This window comes from Paroedura picta, chromosome 7 (genome assembly GCF_049243985.1).
Source record: "Paroedura picta isolate Pp20150507F chromosome 7, Ppicta_v3.0, whole genome shotgun sequence".
Classification (NCBI taxonomy): domain Eukaryota; kingdom Metazoa; phylum Chordata; class Lepidosauria; order Squamata; family Gekkonidae; genus Paroedura; species Paroedura picta.
Window position 1 is genome coordinate 34,798,790 of NC_135375.1, and position 17,331 is coordinate 34,816,120.

General features: G+C 41.6%; 1 protein-coding gene across 5 annotated transcripts in view; it reads right to left on the minus strand.

Moving 5' to 3' along the window:
• The window catches only part of ARHGEF28 (Rho guanine nucleotide exchange factor 28), a 160,777-nt gene that overhangs the window by 29,113 nt on the left and 114,333 nt on the right, over window positions 1-17,331 (minus strand). For all 5 annotated transcript variants that reach the window (XM_077347418.1, XM_077347417.1, XM_077347419.1 and 2 more), the window contains 10 exons: window positions 16,597-16,719; window positions 15,770-15,887; window positions 13,948-14,202; window positions 10,704-10,780; window positions 9,949-10,127; window positions 7,212-7,300; window positions 6,589-6,771; window positions 2,989-3,117; window positions 737-819; window positions 16-54 (listed from right to left, as the gene is read on the minus strand). In XM_077347418.1, coding sequence (XP_077203533.1) covers window positions 16-54; window positions 737-819; window positions 2,989-3,117; window positions 6,589-6,771; window positions 7,212-7,300; window positions 9,949-10,127; window positions 10,704-10,780; window positions 13,948-14,202; window positions 15,770-15,887; window positions 16,597-16,719 — 1,275 coding nt within the window. The remainder of the gene's footprint in view (window positions 1-15; window positions 55-736; window positions 820-2,988; window positions 3,118-6,588; window positions 6,772-7,211; window positions 7,301-9,948; window positions 10,128-10,703; window positions 10,781-13,947; window positions 14,203-15,769; window positions 15,888-16,596; window positions 16,720-17,331) is intronic.

Here is a 17,331-nt window from a genome sequence, read left to right on the forward strand (position 1 = left end):
GCTGATCTGACTCACCTCAGTCTGCGTGGAAGTAGGGAAACATGTGTCTCCTTCCTACAGACAGAAATGGAATTAGCCTTTTTGGTAGGATTGGACTGCCACCTTCTGGCATCTCAACTTCAGTATCTGAAAATTTCTACAGTTCTCAAACACTGCACCAATATGATTAATTTAAGAGGATACCAATCATTTAGCATGCCGTACATATGCACAATTTCAAAACAAAACATTCATACTAATATTCAGCTATTTCTGCATCACTAGTTTTCCTCATATACAACAAAATACATGGACTTCTTTTGCTACTGAAAAGTACATGTTACACCTGCCGCTTGATTGCTACAGGCACACAGCAGAAACCCAATTTAGAAGTACCATGGGGTCCTCTTCTTATCAGAATGGGGAGAGCAGGGGGGCAGCACTTCTATACTGTCACAGCTGCAAGTCCCCATAACAACAACGCAGCAGAAGTAAATTGTAGTTTGGCCCTTAAAAATTCCAAATTGTAAAATGCAAAATAAATTGTCCAAGATTTAACATATGTTTTCATTTTTTTAATTATTTTAAGAATTTAGTGTTTAGTTTGTTTAATGACCATATGGTGAATCAAACTGACAGTGGTGGGATATGGGGAAAGTAGTGGTGGGAACAGAGAAGTGGACCTTGTGCATAGCACATTTCCTGCACACATGCAGCGCATATATGAATTTTAAAGAAAGCATCTCAAATGCAGTACCTGATCCAGGATGTCAACTTCCACTATGCTGTTTGTATCATGAACATCTCCATCATAAGGTTCATCTCTTTTTATTTCTGTTACTAGTGATTAAAAGCATCAGGAAAAGACAGGAGTCAAACATATGTGAAACACATACATGCACTTATGGATCAAGTGTATTCTTGATTTTAAAATAAATGAATTTCCTGTACAGAGGTAATGTTATCCCTAAGAAACAGAATTCTGTGATCTTTGTCAGTCATTCAAATAAACAGACCCTCGCTTGTGCATAATTTTACTTTGTTTTCACTATAAGGACCAAGAGCTATCTAGCTACTGAAACAGCAGCTCCTGATTGCTGTCCACTAAGCGCTGGCTTATGACAATAGATAGTAATATAATAAAGTTTTCCCAAAATATTTATTTATTATTTATTTATTCATATTTATATACTGCCCTCCCCAAAGGCTCAGGACTGATTTTTAAATTGTACAGAATAAAGATATACAAAATTAGAAACTTGTCTCATTGTTTTTATTATGAAGAGTCCAACCATTAATTTCATGGGTATGGCTTTCAACAAACAAGACACTCTACTTGTGTCGGGAGATCGTATGTGAGCCTTGGAGCCCTATTATATCTATACGTTTGGAACACATATGAACTGGCTCCATCCATGCATTACAATACTGAGGCTATAAAATGTACAGCAACAGAAGGTATTAATGGGAGTTGTAATGAAATTCTTTAAGATATTCCTAAGTAAGAAACTATTTTCAAATTAACTGAATATCAGGCACTGCATATCAGTTTATTTTGTAAAATTTCAAAAGAAAATAATTTAAGAAAGAATTTTGAAAGCAACAACACATTTGGCGTTCATGGTGAAAGCTCCTAATGTCCAGCAACAATTTTGCTGGCTTGAATGGAACCATTGCAGACTAACATAGTATTGCCTAGATTCATGTGGGTAGCCATGTTGGTCTGAAGCAGCAGAACACTTTTAAGACCAACAAAGCTTTATGCAAGGTATGAGCTTTTGTGTACAATGTATCTGAGGAAGTGTGCATGCACACGAAAGCTCATACCTTGCATAAAACTTCGTTGGTCTTAGAGGTGCCATTGGACTCTAAATTTGTTCTACAGTATTGCCTACTGATATATAACTAAACCACTTTGGTATAATCATTTGCTTACTGTTCTGATTCAACAGAAAACAGGCAGTGTTACTGCGGGTCTGCCAACCCACCAAGAGTCACATGTTGGTAAGTCCACAAAGGGGTTTGCAGAAAACAGGAAAGAGACACTCTGTGAAAATAAATCGACTTGCAGTTCTTTGGATCTAACTCATTGACAGTGCCCGTGAATACCAAGTTCACAAATCCCTGAGTGTGTACCCAGGGAACAGAGAAAGAAAAAAAAGTGCCTGGCATGAACTGGACCCAAGTTTGTTTCTGTGTGTGTGTGTGTGTATACACAGACACCTTATTAAAGGAAGATTCTTATAATTCATCATAGCTTAGGATCATGGACAAAAAATTGTTGGATATTGGTTATACCACTGAAGAAACTGGGGCTTGCTGAATCAGCAATTACAATGAAAAACAAGATGAGTTTGTTCTTCACATTTTAAAAAAATACTTCCCTCTGATAATTTCTCCTCCTCTGCTTATAATCAGACTTCACCTGGACTACTCAGGGCTTTTACACTCGCTAGAATGAATGCCCATTCAACTGTGGTTATGAAGAGCCGATTTTTGCATCTTCCCTAATCTGATAGCGTCTGAAGCGCCACAAGCTAAGTTTAGCTATCGTGAGCATGACCTTATACTCTATCAAGAGATTCCTTAATAATTTGAAGTTGGCCCTTAAATATAAAAACCATTGTCCTCTGAAACAGCTGTAAGGCGAAACGCGTCGGGACTTGTGTGAAATAATAAGAATACAAGAATTACTGAAGAGAGAAGACTCTGTATAAATCCAATTTGGATATTTTATTGCCATATTGGTTTCCCAGTGTGTCTATATTTTTCTATATTTTATTCTACCATGGCGTGTGAATTTCAGTGATTTCAATCCAAGCAGGGTGGTCCCCTTGTCTTTTGGGAAATAAACAGAGATTATGAATGAAATTTCAGATTGAGTTTTAGAGCTTTTATTGACAAAGGAAAGGAAAGGATACTGTTTTGCTTTACACTTAGAAGGGGTGAAATTTTCAAAACATTGAATTTAAGTATAGAATGTGAATAAAATTGAAAGGCCTTACTAACAATCAGTCATAGATTCACAGACATCTGCTGCAGAAAGCTCTTCTGTCAGGCTTGATTCTCTGGTACTGCCATCTGTTCCCTGGCTTGTGTCATTTGGTATTGATGCTACAGCCACATGGAGGCTTTCCACTGCAGAAAGAACAAGAGTTCAAGGGGGGGGGGTGTTAATCCAAAAATGGGGGGAGGCAAATAGGGAAAAAGTATTCCAAGGCCCTTGGCCACCCATGAATTTGGCCAGATCATATGCTTTATTTTTAGACAACTTTTGAATTGAAGGACACAGAAGGAATCTTTGGGTGTCTCTACGTGGGACTTTTCCGGGCATGGGGAGCAGGAAAAATCCGGGCACCATTATGCCTAATCTGTGTATGATTGCAGGATAGCTCACAAGGAGCAGACAGCTGTATGTTGCCCTGTAGCTCCTATGGGCTGTGTGAGGTTGGGTTACACTTTGTGTTCCTTCCCTCTCAGCTTGTTTTTTTCATGCATTTACTGCTCACACTGTAGCAGTACAACGTAGCTGGGAAAAAGAATGGGAAAAGCAGTTTGAGGGAGTAGACTGTGAAGACCCTGTGCAATGCAATGGAACAACATGGAAAAGCATAGCAGCAGAGCATGTGGTTCTGGAACTGGGTGTGTGGACGTCCTCCCAAGCTATTCCATTGTCATTTCTTTGGAAAGTTTTTAAACAGAGGCTGGATAGCCATCAGAGAGGCTGATTTTGTGAAGGCTCAAGGGGGTGGCAGGTTACAGTGGATGAGCGACAGGGATGTGAGTGTCCTGCATAGTGCAGGGGGTTGGACTAGATGACCCATGAGGTCCCTTCCAACTCTATGATTCTACGATTCTATTATTCTAGCTGCTGCCAGAAGAAGCCAATATTTTCATGCTCCTTTTCTGGATGTAGACTTTGTTTAAAGTCCCATGTGAGCTCTTGGCTGTCCTGACTCAGTTCACAAGTTTGACTTTATTTCACAGTCTTCATGATGGTGACTCTAATGTGGCAAGAACGAACCATTTCTTCTCCAAGCGGAAGAGTTACTAACTGAATGAAACTTAATTCTGTTCATTTGTTAGATTACATTTCCTAATTTCTGAATGTCTTTGTTGATGCATGAACATTTTAATGAGTATCTTAGCAGCAAGAGGGCTTTTCAGAGGTGAAGTAAAAGGGTAATTGTTAATAGCACTGGATGTGGAAATATGTTGATGAAGCAGATTTTATAGTAAGTAGGCTGGCTTTTATCCAACCACATTGTCATTAAAATGCCCTGAAAATATGTGAAGATAAATTTCCTGGTGCCTTCAACCAGGACTCTCTGCAAGGGCAAAGTTCCTCACTTAATTGGAATAATTTAGAACAACTTCACATATGCATAGACTATGTCTTACAGCCCAATTATTTTGTATGCATAGTGCTCAGCATTGAACACAAAAACATATCCAAACTCCATGCACTCAAGTACTTCCAGTACTATCTTTACCATTGTTCCCTCTAATATTTCGGAAAAGCCCCTGTGGGTGGAGCACTGTCCAAGACACGCCCAGTGTCTTGCCTGTGCTTCCGTCTACATGGGCCAATCCAACCGCACCCAGCTTCAGATTGGGCTGGCCCCTGGAGTGCCCACCTTCAGAAGCCGGCTGCGAGATGCACAGCCAGCTTTGCAGCCAGATGCTGCCTGGCTGCCGAGGGCAGAGCTCCTCCACTGCCCTGCCTTGGCTGCCAGCCCACCGCAACCCCCAGCAGCCATGGCAGCCTGGCAGCCTCCGGGGACGTTGCCCCAGCCTCCACCAGGGCTACAGGCTCGTCTACTGTATGGTGCAATGCCTAGTTGCCTTGCCCTCGCTCCAGCCACAAGCCAGAACTCCAGGTAGGGCAGCAGCAGGCCCCTCCATGGGGGCCCTCCACTAGCACCCGTTGCATTCCTGCATGCAACGGGCTTTCAGGCTAGTAATAAAAATAAACTTACCCCTAAAGAAGGAGCTCATGGAAAATGCAGAAGGAAAATTTGTTTACATTTTATTCTAAAGATATCCTGTTACCAGTTACTTTCCAGGAGAAATTAAAGATCCTTGTTCTGACCTTGAAAGCCCTATGCAATCTGGCTGTGGGGTACCTAAGGTAAGAGCCAACATTCCCCAATATCTGCCTCCAAAATCCTGAGATTGAAAAACAAGGCCCGTTGCAGGTACTGCCAACCATCAGTAATTAGTCTAGCTTTTGTGCTGGTAGACCCTCAACTTGAAAGTCAGTTGGTCCCAAACTCGTTTGAGTCTGTCTGCACCTTTGGAATTCTGAAACAGTGCTGGCCACAGACACAAAACAGCTGCCTCAGGAGCTGGCCACTGCAGCTTATTCTCAGTCACGTACCGAAGATCCTCCTGCTGTGGTAGCAGATGCTGCTGAAGCGATGTTTTGATGTTTTAAAGCTACACAGCCAATCAAATCTCCAATGTCCACTTTGCTAGGCAAAAGACCCAGGTGGGTATGCCCATTTTCTAGAAACAGTTGGCAGGCACCAAAATATGAGTTGGTGGGCACCATGTTGGCCACAGTCCCAGGTTGAAGACCCCTGCTACAAACCATTGGAAGCTAGTTACGCCCCCCCCCCCCGGGCCTTGTTTCATGGTATTTAACGTTTATGGTTGCATTTCTGTTATCCTGTTATGAACTACCTTCTGGAAATGTTCCAAAAGTGAGATACCTATCCTTATCTATTGTTGTTCCTCTATATATTTCTGAAACAGCCTAGGGGGTGGGACGTGTCTGGCCCTGGACTCTAGCCTCTTTGCTCTCAGATGCCTCAGTACCTGGAGCCAGCAGCAGGTGAGAGGGCCCTGGGCAAAGGGTTATGGTAGAGGGCTTGCTAATGAGGGCCTCTTGGCCTGCTAGGCTGGGGCTGCTGATGAGGGCCTCCCAGCCTGCTGACTGCCTGCTAAGGAGCTCTGTCCCAGGCCTCCTAACGAGCTGCCCAGCCCCTACCCATCCCATTTGATTTGGCTGTGAGCTGCGGCCCAGGGGCCAGGGGAGGAGACCCTTTCAGGGCCCGTTCTTAGGAACGGGCTTTGAAGCTAGTTTTGAAATAATGTAATTTTGTTCTGTTTAGCATCATATATCTTCTTCAGCTCTTAGAAAATTTCAGAACAGTTAAAATAGCATATATTTTGCCTCCTAGAAGTATACACACACCCTTCTTCTAAATGGGCTCCCAATTACCTCAAGCAGCTGGCGCAACCCTGTCCAACATCAGCCCAAACATTCTGGAATCTCTTTCAATGATTATTGTCCTACTCTTCCTATGTAACAAACCGCTTAAAAGCATTTTAAAAAATTAATTCCTTACACATATGTCCTTATGCATGTCTGGAGGCCCCTGATGAATAAGAGGTTGGTTTCAAATCATGAAAAACTGAACACGACCCACAAAACAGGCCTAAAACTCTGGAGAATGAGCATAGGCACAAGAGCGAACATAAACAGAAGCACTGGAACAGTGAGGAACAACGAAGGACAAACCATAGTATTACGAAGTTGGTGATGAATTATCCTAGCAATGACCTGTCCTCAGCAAAAACAGGGGCACTGCTTTCCAGCCTTACCTTCCCTGAGAGCTGCAGCTAGAAGTGAAGCTACTTGTGGTGTTTCTCCAGAATCAGGCTTTATCAACAAATGTGGTTCTACATTAACGTCTTCAAAGCCACTCATATCTCCAAGCTTGGCATAGATATCAAGCTTATCTTCCAAACAACTACAGATCTGTTGGTCTTTGTTGCTCAAGTTTGCTGTAAGGATATAAATATATATAACATGAATGACCATATTTACATTAACAACCATGTTTATCACATTTATGGAAAGGATTCATATGCTGGGATTGCTATTACCCCCACTATTAGATTATAAAAATAAATAGTCCATATGGGGGGGGCTTTATTTTGATCTGCAGCCCCATGCAAGCTGTTTACCTAAATTCCATGTAACTAAAGCCTCATCCAAATAACACAGATATATGAAATCACACCCTATTTGAGTGGGGACCCACAAACAGGAACTGAACCACCCATTAAAGGTATGGGGAAGATATAAGTCCAGAACTGATAACAAGCAACAATGCACCAGGCAGGTAATTGGCATGGTAACATAAGAACAGATGGCATCATAAGGTTAGAATGTTTTGCCACAGTAAGTTTTTATTTCAAGAGCACTAGGACCAATGTCATACCTTGACATTTTTGAATTTTAGCTATTCTGACTTCAGCTATTCTTCGGTCCTCGTCAGATTCGTTCATTTTTCCTTCTTCCTCTGGACAGCTTCAGTGATTTAATGCAAATATAAATAAAGCAAAATCCATCTCTTTCTTTCAGAAGGTGCATAAGTGTGCATGCATGCATGTTTTTAATCTCTCTCACACATACATATACCTGTAAGCATTGAAACGTTCACACCCAGAATACCAGTTTGTAAACAGAAGTTTTCTGTCATATCAGTGTTAATTTTCCTGCCCCAAAGCACCTCCATAGAGGCACTCTTTGATCCTCTGGAGATTGTACATGTACTGATGGGTTTCACAGGCAGCACTACAACAGGAAAAACAGTGCCCACTCCCTAGAGCCATTTCAGTTGAGAAAATGAATAGAGGGGAAGGCTGAAGCCCCTTTTCGACAGAGAGCCAGTTTGGTGTAGTGGTTAGGAGTGAGGACTTCTAATCTGGCATGCCAGGTTCGATTCTGCGCTCCCCCTCATGCAACCAGCTGGGTGACCTTGGACTCACCACGGCACTGATAAAGCTGTTCTGACCGAGCAGTAAAATCAGGGCTCTCTCAGCCTCACCCACCCCACAGGGTGTCTGTTGTGGGGAGAGGAATGGGAAGGCAACTGTAAGACGCTTAGAGCCTCCTTCGGGTAGAGAAAAGCAGCATATAAGAACCTACTCTTCTTCTTCTTCTACACATGCTGTGGTCCCAATCTGAATCAGGGCCCTAAGCAGTTGTGAAAAAGGTTTTGTCATAGCTGACTTTCAGATAATGGGAGAAAAAGCTGTCTCCCTCTTTCCTCCACATCCTGCATAACTGCATTAACTTCTTTTATACCCCCCAATTGTCTTTCTTTCTAAATAGTTCATAGTTTTTAACCATTTCTGTTTGATTCACATTTCAGTACTCAGTTCTACAACACCCTTTTGGGTTGAACAAGACTGCACTCTGTATCTCAAATAAAACCACATCACAGATCTATCATATTTAGTGACAGTGATGTGGGCCCATCAAAGCATTTCCACAATTGGAAGGATTTCTGCCAGTGGAATGTGACCTTCTCCCAGGGAGTAAGCCTGTTGAATAGAAAGGGACCTGCATCTGAGCTGCACCTGCTTGGGGTGGTTGGAAGGCCAAAACAGCTCTGGAAAAGCATTCATTCCAATTGTATGGACCATCATTCTAGTCTAACAGGTTGTAATTCCAGGTCTTGGTGTCTCAAAGTGCAGGATCACACAGAGCTGGAAGAGACCACAAAGGGCCAACCAATTTACCCCCCCCCCCTTCTTGGGTACTAGAAACCATACACTCCTGGCAGGTGCTCGCCCAATCTCTTCCTAAACTCCACCGTGATCTGAGCAATATTCCATCTACGGACAGCCCTCACCCTCAGAAAATGCTTTCTAATATTTAAGTGGAATCTCCTTTCTCGTAATTCAAATCCATTGATCCTAGGCCCAAATTGATTTACTCAGACATAAATCCCACTGTATTTAATGAGACTTGGTCCTAGGAAAGAGGATTGGAGTTCATTCTACTTTCGGGGTCTGTGTTAGACCCATTCCCTTGGTTTCATGATAGTTATTATTGTTGTTTTTGCAACTTTACAATGGAGGAAGTAGCTCAGTTGTCTTAAGGGGCAAGTTTACAAAGACAGGGCAGAGTATAAATCCCAATACAGACAGCCAGGTAGATGTTACTTGCTGGTGGCAATTTCACAAGAAGGTCAGCCATTTGCTGGACTAATGAATCAATCCTAAAATTGGCTCACCAGATTTGCTATCTTGGAGTATGATAAGTTCATAGGGAAAAGTAATTTCATGGAGAAGACTGCAGCAGCCGTATTATGGGGGGCTCAGGAACCTTAATGCCCCCTCATGGGGCATTTAAGATGCAGTGGGAAGGGAAGGGAAGGAAAGAAAGTTGCACTCCATGGATGGAAATCCTTCTTTCCACAGAAATACCCTAATAGAACCTGGTATCTGAATACTGGTATTATTAATAGTGCTAAACAAACATTCAAAATGGCTCATTCACTTCATACCCATGACTTAATCTTGCATTTGGCAGGGAGATTTCCAAGGATTTGGGTGGTACATTGGGTGGTACTCCAAGGAACATTAGGGATCATGACACAAAGGCAGGAAATAGCAAATCACCTCTGAATGTCCTTTGTGTGGCTACCAGACAATCCTCGGATCTCCTGGCTACACTACCCATGTCATATGACAAATAACAAATAAATAATAGCACTGCTTTTAATAGTTCTCTAGTGACAATCTAATATTATTCCTAAAATGATCTTATATTATGATTGAGAGCCAGCTTGATATAGTGGTTGGAATAGGATCAGGGAAACCTAGGTACATCCCACCCCCTCCCCTTCACTGCCATGAGCCCCCGCCCAGATGACTTTGGGCTGCCAGTTACTCTGACTCCACTTAACCAACCACATAAAGTTGTTAGGTTAAAATGGAACAAGGGAGATAAATTATGCTGCCCTGAGATCCTTGGAGAAAAGACTGGATAACAATGTGCAAATTTATTTATTTGGTTAACAATAATTTTGTTTCCATAGTCAAAATCCACAAGACCAAACTCAGTAAAATTCTGATGAAGATTGTTACACTAAAAAAACAAAGATCAAAAGCAATGTATAATGCCCAAAGGACAGCCTACATCTCTCACCAAATGACAGCCCATACCTCTCCACAGCCTCTTGAATCTGCCTCATCCAATGACTGCGTTCCTCTTTGGAATTGGTATGAATTTCATACATCTCAGGCCCTGTGGATGACGCACTAATCAAGAACATCCCTCTCTCTTCATTAGCTACTTCTCTGACAATAAGTTTCTGTAGGGCTATAACAGCAGGCTTTTGGTCCTGAGCATTTAAGGAAGATAAATCAAAACAAACAAGAGAATCTCATCAGGAAAACCTTAGGAGTATAATTGCTTTGGGAAATTAGGTTTTGTCTGTAAGGGAGTAATAGATAATGATATATCAAGCACTTGTTTGAAAAATGTTTATTTTATTCATGTTATAGCCTCTACTGTTATTGTATTGCTCCTTGCAGCATGTCGCAAAATCCTTGGCTGCACTTTAAATGTTTTGACCTGATTAAAACAAAATTATAACCCCCTAAAGTATTAATTTCAGTAACGTTAATAGAACAAAATTGCTTAATATTTACCTGACTTAAAGTTGATACCTAAACTTTGTACAAAAGATGAGTTTCAAAGACTAACCTCATTGCAACTCAGTGAAACATATTTCCATTTTATATCTAGTACAATAAATGTGATTTTCATCCTGATAAAAATGTTCAGTCATAGTCATAATTATGACTAATGAAGAAGCAGAGGTGCAATTACTAAGAAAAACCTAGATATAAGAAATTACAACACACTATTAAGCTACTCCAAGCATAAATTAACTTTTCAAAATGTTTATACTTACAACAGCTGCAAATATATATTTCTGGTCCTTTTCTTGTAAAAATAACATCACATCATTTAGAAGCAGAGCTAAAATATCTTTTAAGAAGAAAGAAAATGGATCATATAAGTTATTTGCTTCTTTTAATCTTCAAAGAAATAAATACAGATTTAAAGGAGAAAAATGCTTACAAGCAACCAAGATGAGCTCATAAACTCTAAGGCACCATTCCAAAAACAGTTTTTTTTTTAAATGTTCCCTGACTTTAGTTAACTACTAGAACCTAATGCTGGAATGAAGGTGAAACAGTCAGACTGTATAGAGTTTTCACTCCTCAAGTCAACACGATATATTAACTGACTCCCCAGAAAGTACATATGAGCCACATATCATTTTCATTACAGACTTAAAGCCTAAAAGTGATTTGGGAATTATGATGCTACTAGAGGCAAAGCCCGTTGTATACTAGAGCTTGGCAGTGGGAAGAAGAAGGGGAGGAGTTATTAAATCTGTAAGAGCATGGGGTTGAATGAGTGTGTTGTGTGGGAGGTTGTGGTGGAGTGGAGACAAATGAGGCCATGGGTGTGGAGATATGGAAGAAGAAGAAGAAGAAGAGTTGGTTCTTATATGCCGCTTTTCCCTACCCAAAGGAGGCTCAAAGCGGCTTACAGTCGCCTTCCCATTCCTCTCCCCACAACAGACACCCTGTGGGGTGGGTGAGGCTGAGAGAGCCCTGATATCACTGCTCAGTCAGAACAGTTTTATCAGTGCCGTGGCGAGCCCAAGGTCACCCAGCTGGTTGCATGTGGGGGAGCGCAGAATCGAACCCGGCATGCCAGATTAGAAGTCCGCACTCCTAACCACTACACCAAACTGGCTCTCAAGAACCTGTTGTGTGTCAAGAACCTGTTGTGTGGAATGTTCATTGAGTGTGGGAGAGGACTGACCTTTGGGAGTTGTGGCATAGTGGTTACAGATCAGCTTTCCAGAGCCATGTCTTCAGATATGTGAAGGGGAAATCAGACTAGACACTCTTCTTATGGGGAGATTACATGGCAACCAATTCCTCCCAGTTCTGCATTCAACATCATTTCCCTTCTTATCCCCCTGCCCTAATACACATGGGGTAGTCACAGTACACAGCTGTCCATCCTGCTTCTTCTGTCTCAATTTTTTTTACTATTGTTAAAATACTATGTGTCCAAATGATTCCTTCAGGGTAGCTCCTTAGAAGAAGAAGAGCTGGATTTTTGTACCCTGCTATTTACTACGCAAAGGAGTCTCAAAGTGGTTTACAAACACCTTTTCCCTTAGTCTCCCCACAATACACAACCTGTGGGGCTGTGAGAGGTCTGAGAGAACTGAAAATGGGCCGCAGTGACCCAGCAGGCTTCAGGTGTCTCAAAGCAGTTTCCAATTGACTTCCCTTCCTCTCCCCACAGCAGACTCTCCGTGAGGGTGGTGGGGTAGAAAGCCTCACTTGGAAGATGGCAACCCTAAGAGGAGGTCCCTCTGTGCACAGCAGTCTTGACCTTAGTCAGGTTTATGCACATCTAGGTAGTGTGGAATTCCAGAAGATGAATCTACACCAATCTGGCAACCTTACCTCCTCTCTGCAATGTTTTCTTAACCTAAAATAGGTCAGAGGGTGCTAGGTGGCTGCGGGGGCATTACACACTTTTGAGGCCCCACTTTCAGACTTCAAGGAATATGTTCAGACCAGGGACAGCCAACCTCCAGGTGGGGCCTGGAATTGCTGCTCATCTCCAGACTATGCAGACCAGTTCTGCAAGCAAAAATGGCTACTTTGGAGGGGTGACTGTGTAGCATTGTATCCCCCTGAAGTTTAGGGATGCCAGCCTCCAGGTGGGGTCCGAGAATCCCCTGGAAGTACAGCTCATCTCTAGGCAGTTAGGTTGAAGGGAAAGCTCTCTCCCCTCACATGCTTCCCTTCAAAAGGAATGCACGTGGCCCCAGAATCCACTTGGTTGCTTGGCTGGTGATGTCTGCCCTTCTGAAGTCTGAGACCTACTGCTGAATCAAAAATGAATAAACTGGGAGGGGTGGGTCCCAGTTAAGAGACAAATATAGAATAGTACAGACGCACTGGGAAATCAATATGGCAATAAAAAATATCCAAATTGGACTTATATAGAGTCATCTCTCTTCAGTTCCAGTAATTCTTTTATTCTTATTTCACACAAGTCCAGACATGTTTTGCCTACAGCTTTTTCAAGTCGTCGGGACTTGTGTGAAATAAGAATAAAAGAATTACTGAAACTGAAAAGAGACGACTCTATATAAGTCCAATTTGGATATTTTTTATTGCCGTGTTGGTTTCTCAGTGTGTCTGTACTATTCTATATTTGAGACCTACTGCTGGCAACTGCAGTCCCTGTTGTTGTCTGCAAGGCCAAGTCATTGCCTAATAAAAGTGGATCACCTAGATCACTGCTCATCTCTAGATTATAATGATCAGCTCTGCAGGCAAAAATGGCTACTTTGGAGGCTGGACTCTGAGGCATTGTACGATTTTAAGGCCCTCCTCCAAACCTCCAGAAATATCTCCAACCCAGGGGTAGCCAACTTCCAGGTGGGGCCTGGAGAGCTCCTGGAATTACAGCTCATATGCAGAGTATCAAGATCAGCTGCCCAGGCAGAAAGGGCTCCTATGGAGTTTGGACACGGTTGAGGAGAAGAAACATTTAAAGTCTCCCACACAGGTTGTTGTGGAGTTGAAACCCTTGAGGACTACTGCACAGGGTTGTGGTGCAGATGAAACAGGAGGCAAACACCCTCTGCAACAGCATCCAGTTTCACTTGCACAACAACCCTGTGTGGTAGGTCTCAAATCTGCAGAGAGCTGCTTGGCATACACCATACAGCTGGTCACAGCCTGGTGAATGACACCATTCAACTCCTCTAGATTTTTCCCAGGAAGAAGATGCCAGAGAAGAGGGAAAGCTGAAGACAGGGAACAGATAAGATAAGTTGGCAGTTGAATGGGAAAGAGAATAGGAAACAGGAAAGGGAAGAAGGCTTTCAGATAAGAAGGAAACGGGGGGGGGGGTAGATGTTTCCTGAAAGTCCTTGCAGGTCTCCCACTAGTTCATTTTTATTACTCTGCATTTTTCCAGGTACAAAATACATTTTTTGCAGAGTACTTGTCCTGAGCCTCCAGGGAAATGCACAGGGTAAACAATGTAATCATTCATTTTTCAAAAATCCCATAAAACATTGTGTTTGTAATTAAGAGGGCAAGTACCTTTGAAACGTCCTGTAGCCGTTTTCCAGTAAACTAAGCCTTCATGCAGAAGCGTCCTCTCTGTCTTGATCAAATCTTGCTTTCTGAAAACATGCCCCGTTTTCAACTTGGTATACGTTTTGTTTTCTACCTTACTGAGGATTTCTAGCAATTTTTGTTTTTTCTCATATTCATTAACTTGGAGATCCACTGCTGCTATCATATCCTTGATTAAACCAATGGCTTTACATAAATCTTGGTGTTCTTCAGATCCTTCTGTAGAAAATCAAACAAATATATATCTATTTAGAGTTGCAGGAAGGCCTTTGAGTGGATGTTCACAGCCCAAGACAAAGAACATAATTTTCAGATTATCTCTGTGCAGAGTTCATGACCCATATATTAAACAATATGCATCATTAAAAAATACTGCTTAAATATAGAAAGGATAGTAGCGACAAAATGGTTTAGTGTAAGTAAACGGTGAGGAGTAATTTTAGATAGAATCATAGAGTTGGAAGGGGACAAACAGTCCATCTAATCCAATTCCCTGTTCAATGCAGGATTAGCCTAAAGCATCCTTGGTAACTATCTGTCCAGCCACTGCTTAAAGTTTGCCAGTGAAGGCACCACCTCCTTAGGCAGCCAATTCCACTGCTGAACTACTTTGGCTGTAAATATTTATCTGGATATCTAGGAGATACCATTCTACACATAGTTTAAACTCATTATATCCTCCGCTGCCAATAGGAACCACTCCCTGCCCACTTCCCTGCATGCAAGGGACTTTTGCCCATACAGCCATTTTCTATGGGACCAAGCTGCAAGCCCTCTGCCATATTTTTTGCCATTTCAGGAATTAAATGGACATTTTTTCCTTTCATGAGGTTGTATGGAAGAAAGGTATGAGAACTAAGTATATGTCATTAGATCCTGCGTGCATTTCCTCTTTGTCTCTTTCCATGGGCCTTTTATAAATGTAATTTCCCCCTCATTTCCCTTCATTTTCAGACCCCTGTCTATTAGTTTTTTCTCTTACTTCTACACACATTGGCATTGTTTCTGTGCTGGCTTTGATTTTCTGGCTTCTTCCTATGTTTCCCAATGGCTGTTTTGAGGAGATTTTTTGTCACTGTTTCGCTTCAAGTTGAAGCAAAGCAGAGAGCAGTATGAGAGAGCTGGAATTTTTATTTATTTATTTGTTTGTTTGTTTTACATCTATACTGCCGCTCTCCCAGCTCAGCTGGCTCTTAGTGGTTCACTGCTACCTTCATGACCTGAGCCTCCATGGATCAAAGATTACCCCTCAAATTCCTGGCTGATGGTACAGATGTCAGTTCCACTCCATCAAGGCAGGGGAGTCGTGCTTCCTATTCCTGCCCTCTTCTTCCCAGCCACAGGACCTCCATTTTGGAGGAGTTGAGTTTCAGCCGACTCTTCCTGATCCATTCATCCACTGCTCCTTTGAATTACACTCACCACACACTGCAAACCTCCCCAAGTTTATTCAAGGATTCCCATTTTCTTGCTCTCTAAGTGCACCCTATAGCAAAGCTGAACAACTGAGGTGAGGCAATCCCTAAACACTCTGAGCCCCTCCTCACACACTATTTTTTCCCACAGAAGTGGACAAGAAACAGGAATTTATTGAGAAAAAAGAAATAGGAGTCAGAAAAAATACAGTTGCCAGATCCTCCCTGGATACCAGTGGGGGATGGGAGGGATGGAGAGAGCAGCTCCAGGTCAGTTGGGGGTGGAAAGACTCTTTTAGTGCCTCTATTGTTAATCAATGGAATAAATATTTAGGATTTCTCATGGAATATGAATGAAAATTGCTACAAACCTTTGGAATATTGCAATATTCTTTCTACTAATACTGGGTACTTGGTAATTCTCTGAGTGACCAGCAGAATGCACTCTGGGATTCCACGACGCCGAGCCAACAGATTACTGCTCCGCAGCTGTAAAAATAGATAAATTTTGAATGTAGTTCTTGTGTGATCCATTGGATGCACTTCATGCTTCTTTTTTTTCTTTTATTTGGGAAAAAGCTGATCTATTGCTTTTCTCTGGTTATTAATCTGTTATACACTGTCTTCAAGTAAAATAGTTAGCTGGAAGCAAACAATAAATCGACTATGTATTTTAATCTCCCTGAATTATCAGGCAATGAAACGCCTCTGAATATCTGCAGTTCAAAGTAATGAGCCTATGGCACACAAAGGCCAAAGTTATTTGAACAAGAACTACAGTGACTCCTGTTTCCATTTGTCGTTCCTGCCCTGCTCATCTGAGGTGGGTTTTTAGATTTTATTTAGTTTAACAGGCCAATGGCAGCCAGGTCTTGCTAAGAGTTATTCACATGAGCATTGTAATGTTAGGAGGTTAAAACAAACAAAATAGGAACCAGAAATTGTTATCACTTGGAATTTGCAAGGAATAAATTCCAAATCTTCCCTCGGAAAAGTTTTATTGAATGTCATGAGCCCAATTTGGGAATGGAATGAAATATTTTGTGCCTGAAATAGCTGTGTCCATAACTTTTCCTTAATTAAACATTATTCTTTAACAAACTTAAGTGCGTTAAAAATGACAATAACTTTCCATCAGGATTCATTTATTCCTGCTTTCTTCATTATAGGAACACCACAGGTGATGTTGCAAACTTACTTTGATGAAATTCTGGAACTTTTTGTTTTGCTGCAGCTCTTTAAAAATGCTGACTGCCTCTTTCTGATGACTGCAGAATTCCCCATATATTTTCTTCATCTTGGCTGCATTTTCTTCTGAAAACTGATTATATGCAACAATTAAATTGTATTTATTAGAATATCAAATGAGTCACAAACAATATGGCAGACTTACCTCTAAAGTCAGTTGAAATTTTACTGAAAATAAACACATCCTGCATTGTAAATTGTATCGAAATGGTATTCCTAATCCATATAAAACTGCTCTTATTCAAAATATTCATATATTAAAGTGGAAATTCAACAGTTTTAGAAACTGCCATGGATCCATCAGAGCAATTACACAGACAGAAGGGATTTTTTCAGCATTTTGACTCCTCTCCCCCCCCCCCCCATGTCAAAATAAGCTGCTTTTAGGAGAAAAGGGACCTCAATGGACAGCATGAAGGAGCTCTGCAGTGGGAGGGGGAAATCACTGAAAAATATTTCATTGGGTATATTCACAGAATCATAGAATCATAGAGTTGGAAGGGGCCATACAGGCCATCTAGTCCAACCCCCTGCTCAACGCAGGATTAGCCCTAAGCATCCTAAAGCAGTATTCATGCTAGTATGAAGTGGTTAATAAAGCCTTGAATGGAAGATCTGGTGATGAGCATAGCTGAAGATAAAATCTCAGCATTCTATCAACCTGAAGACATTTGAATACCATTTA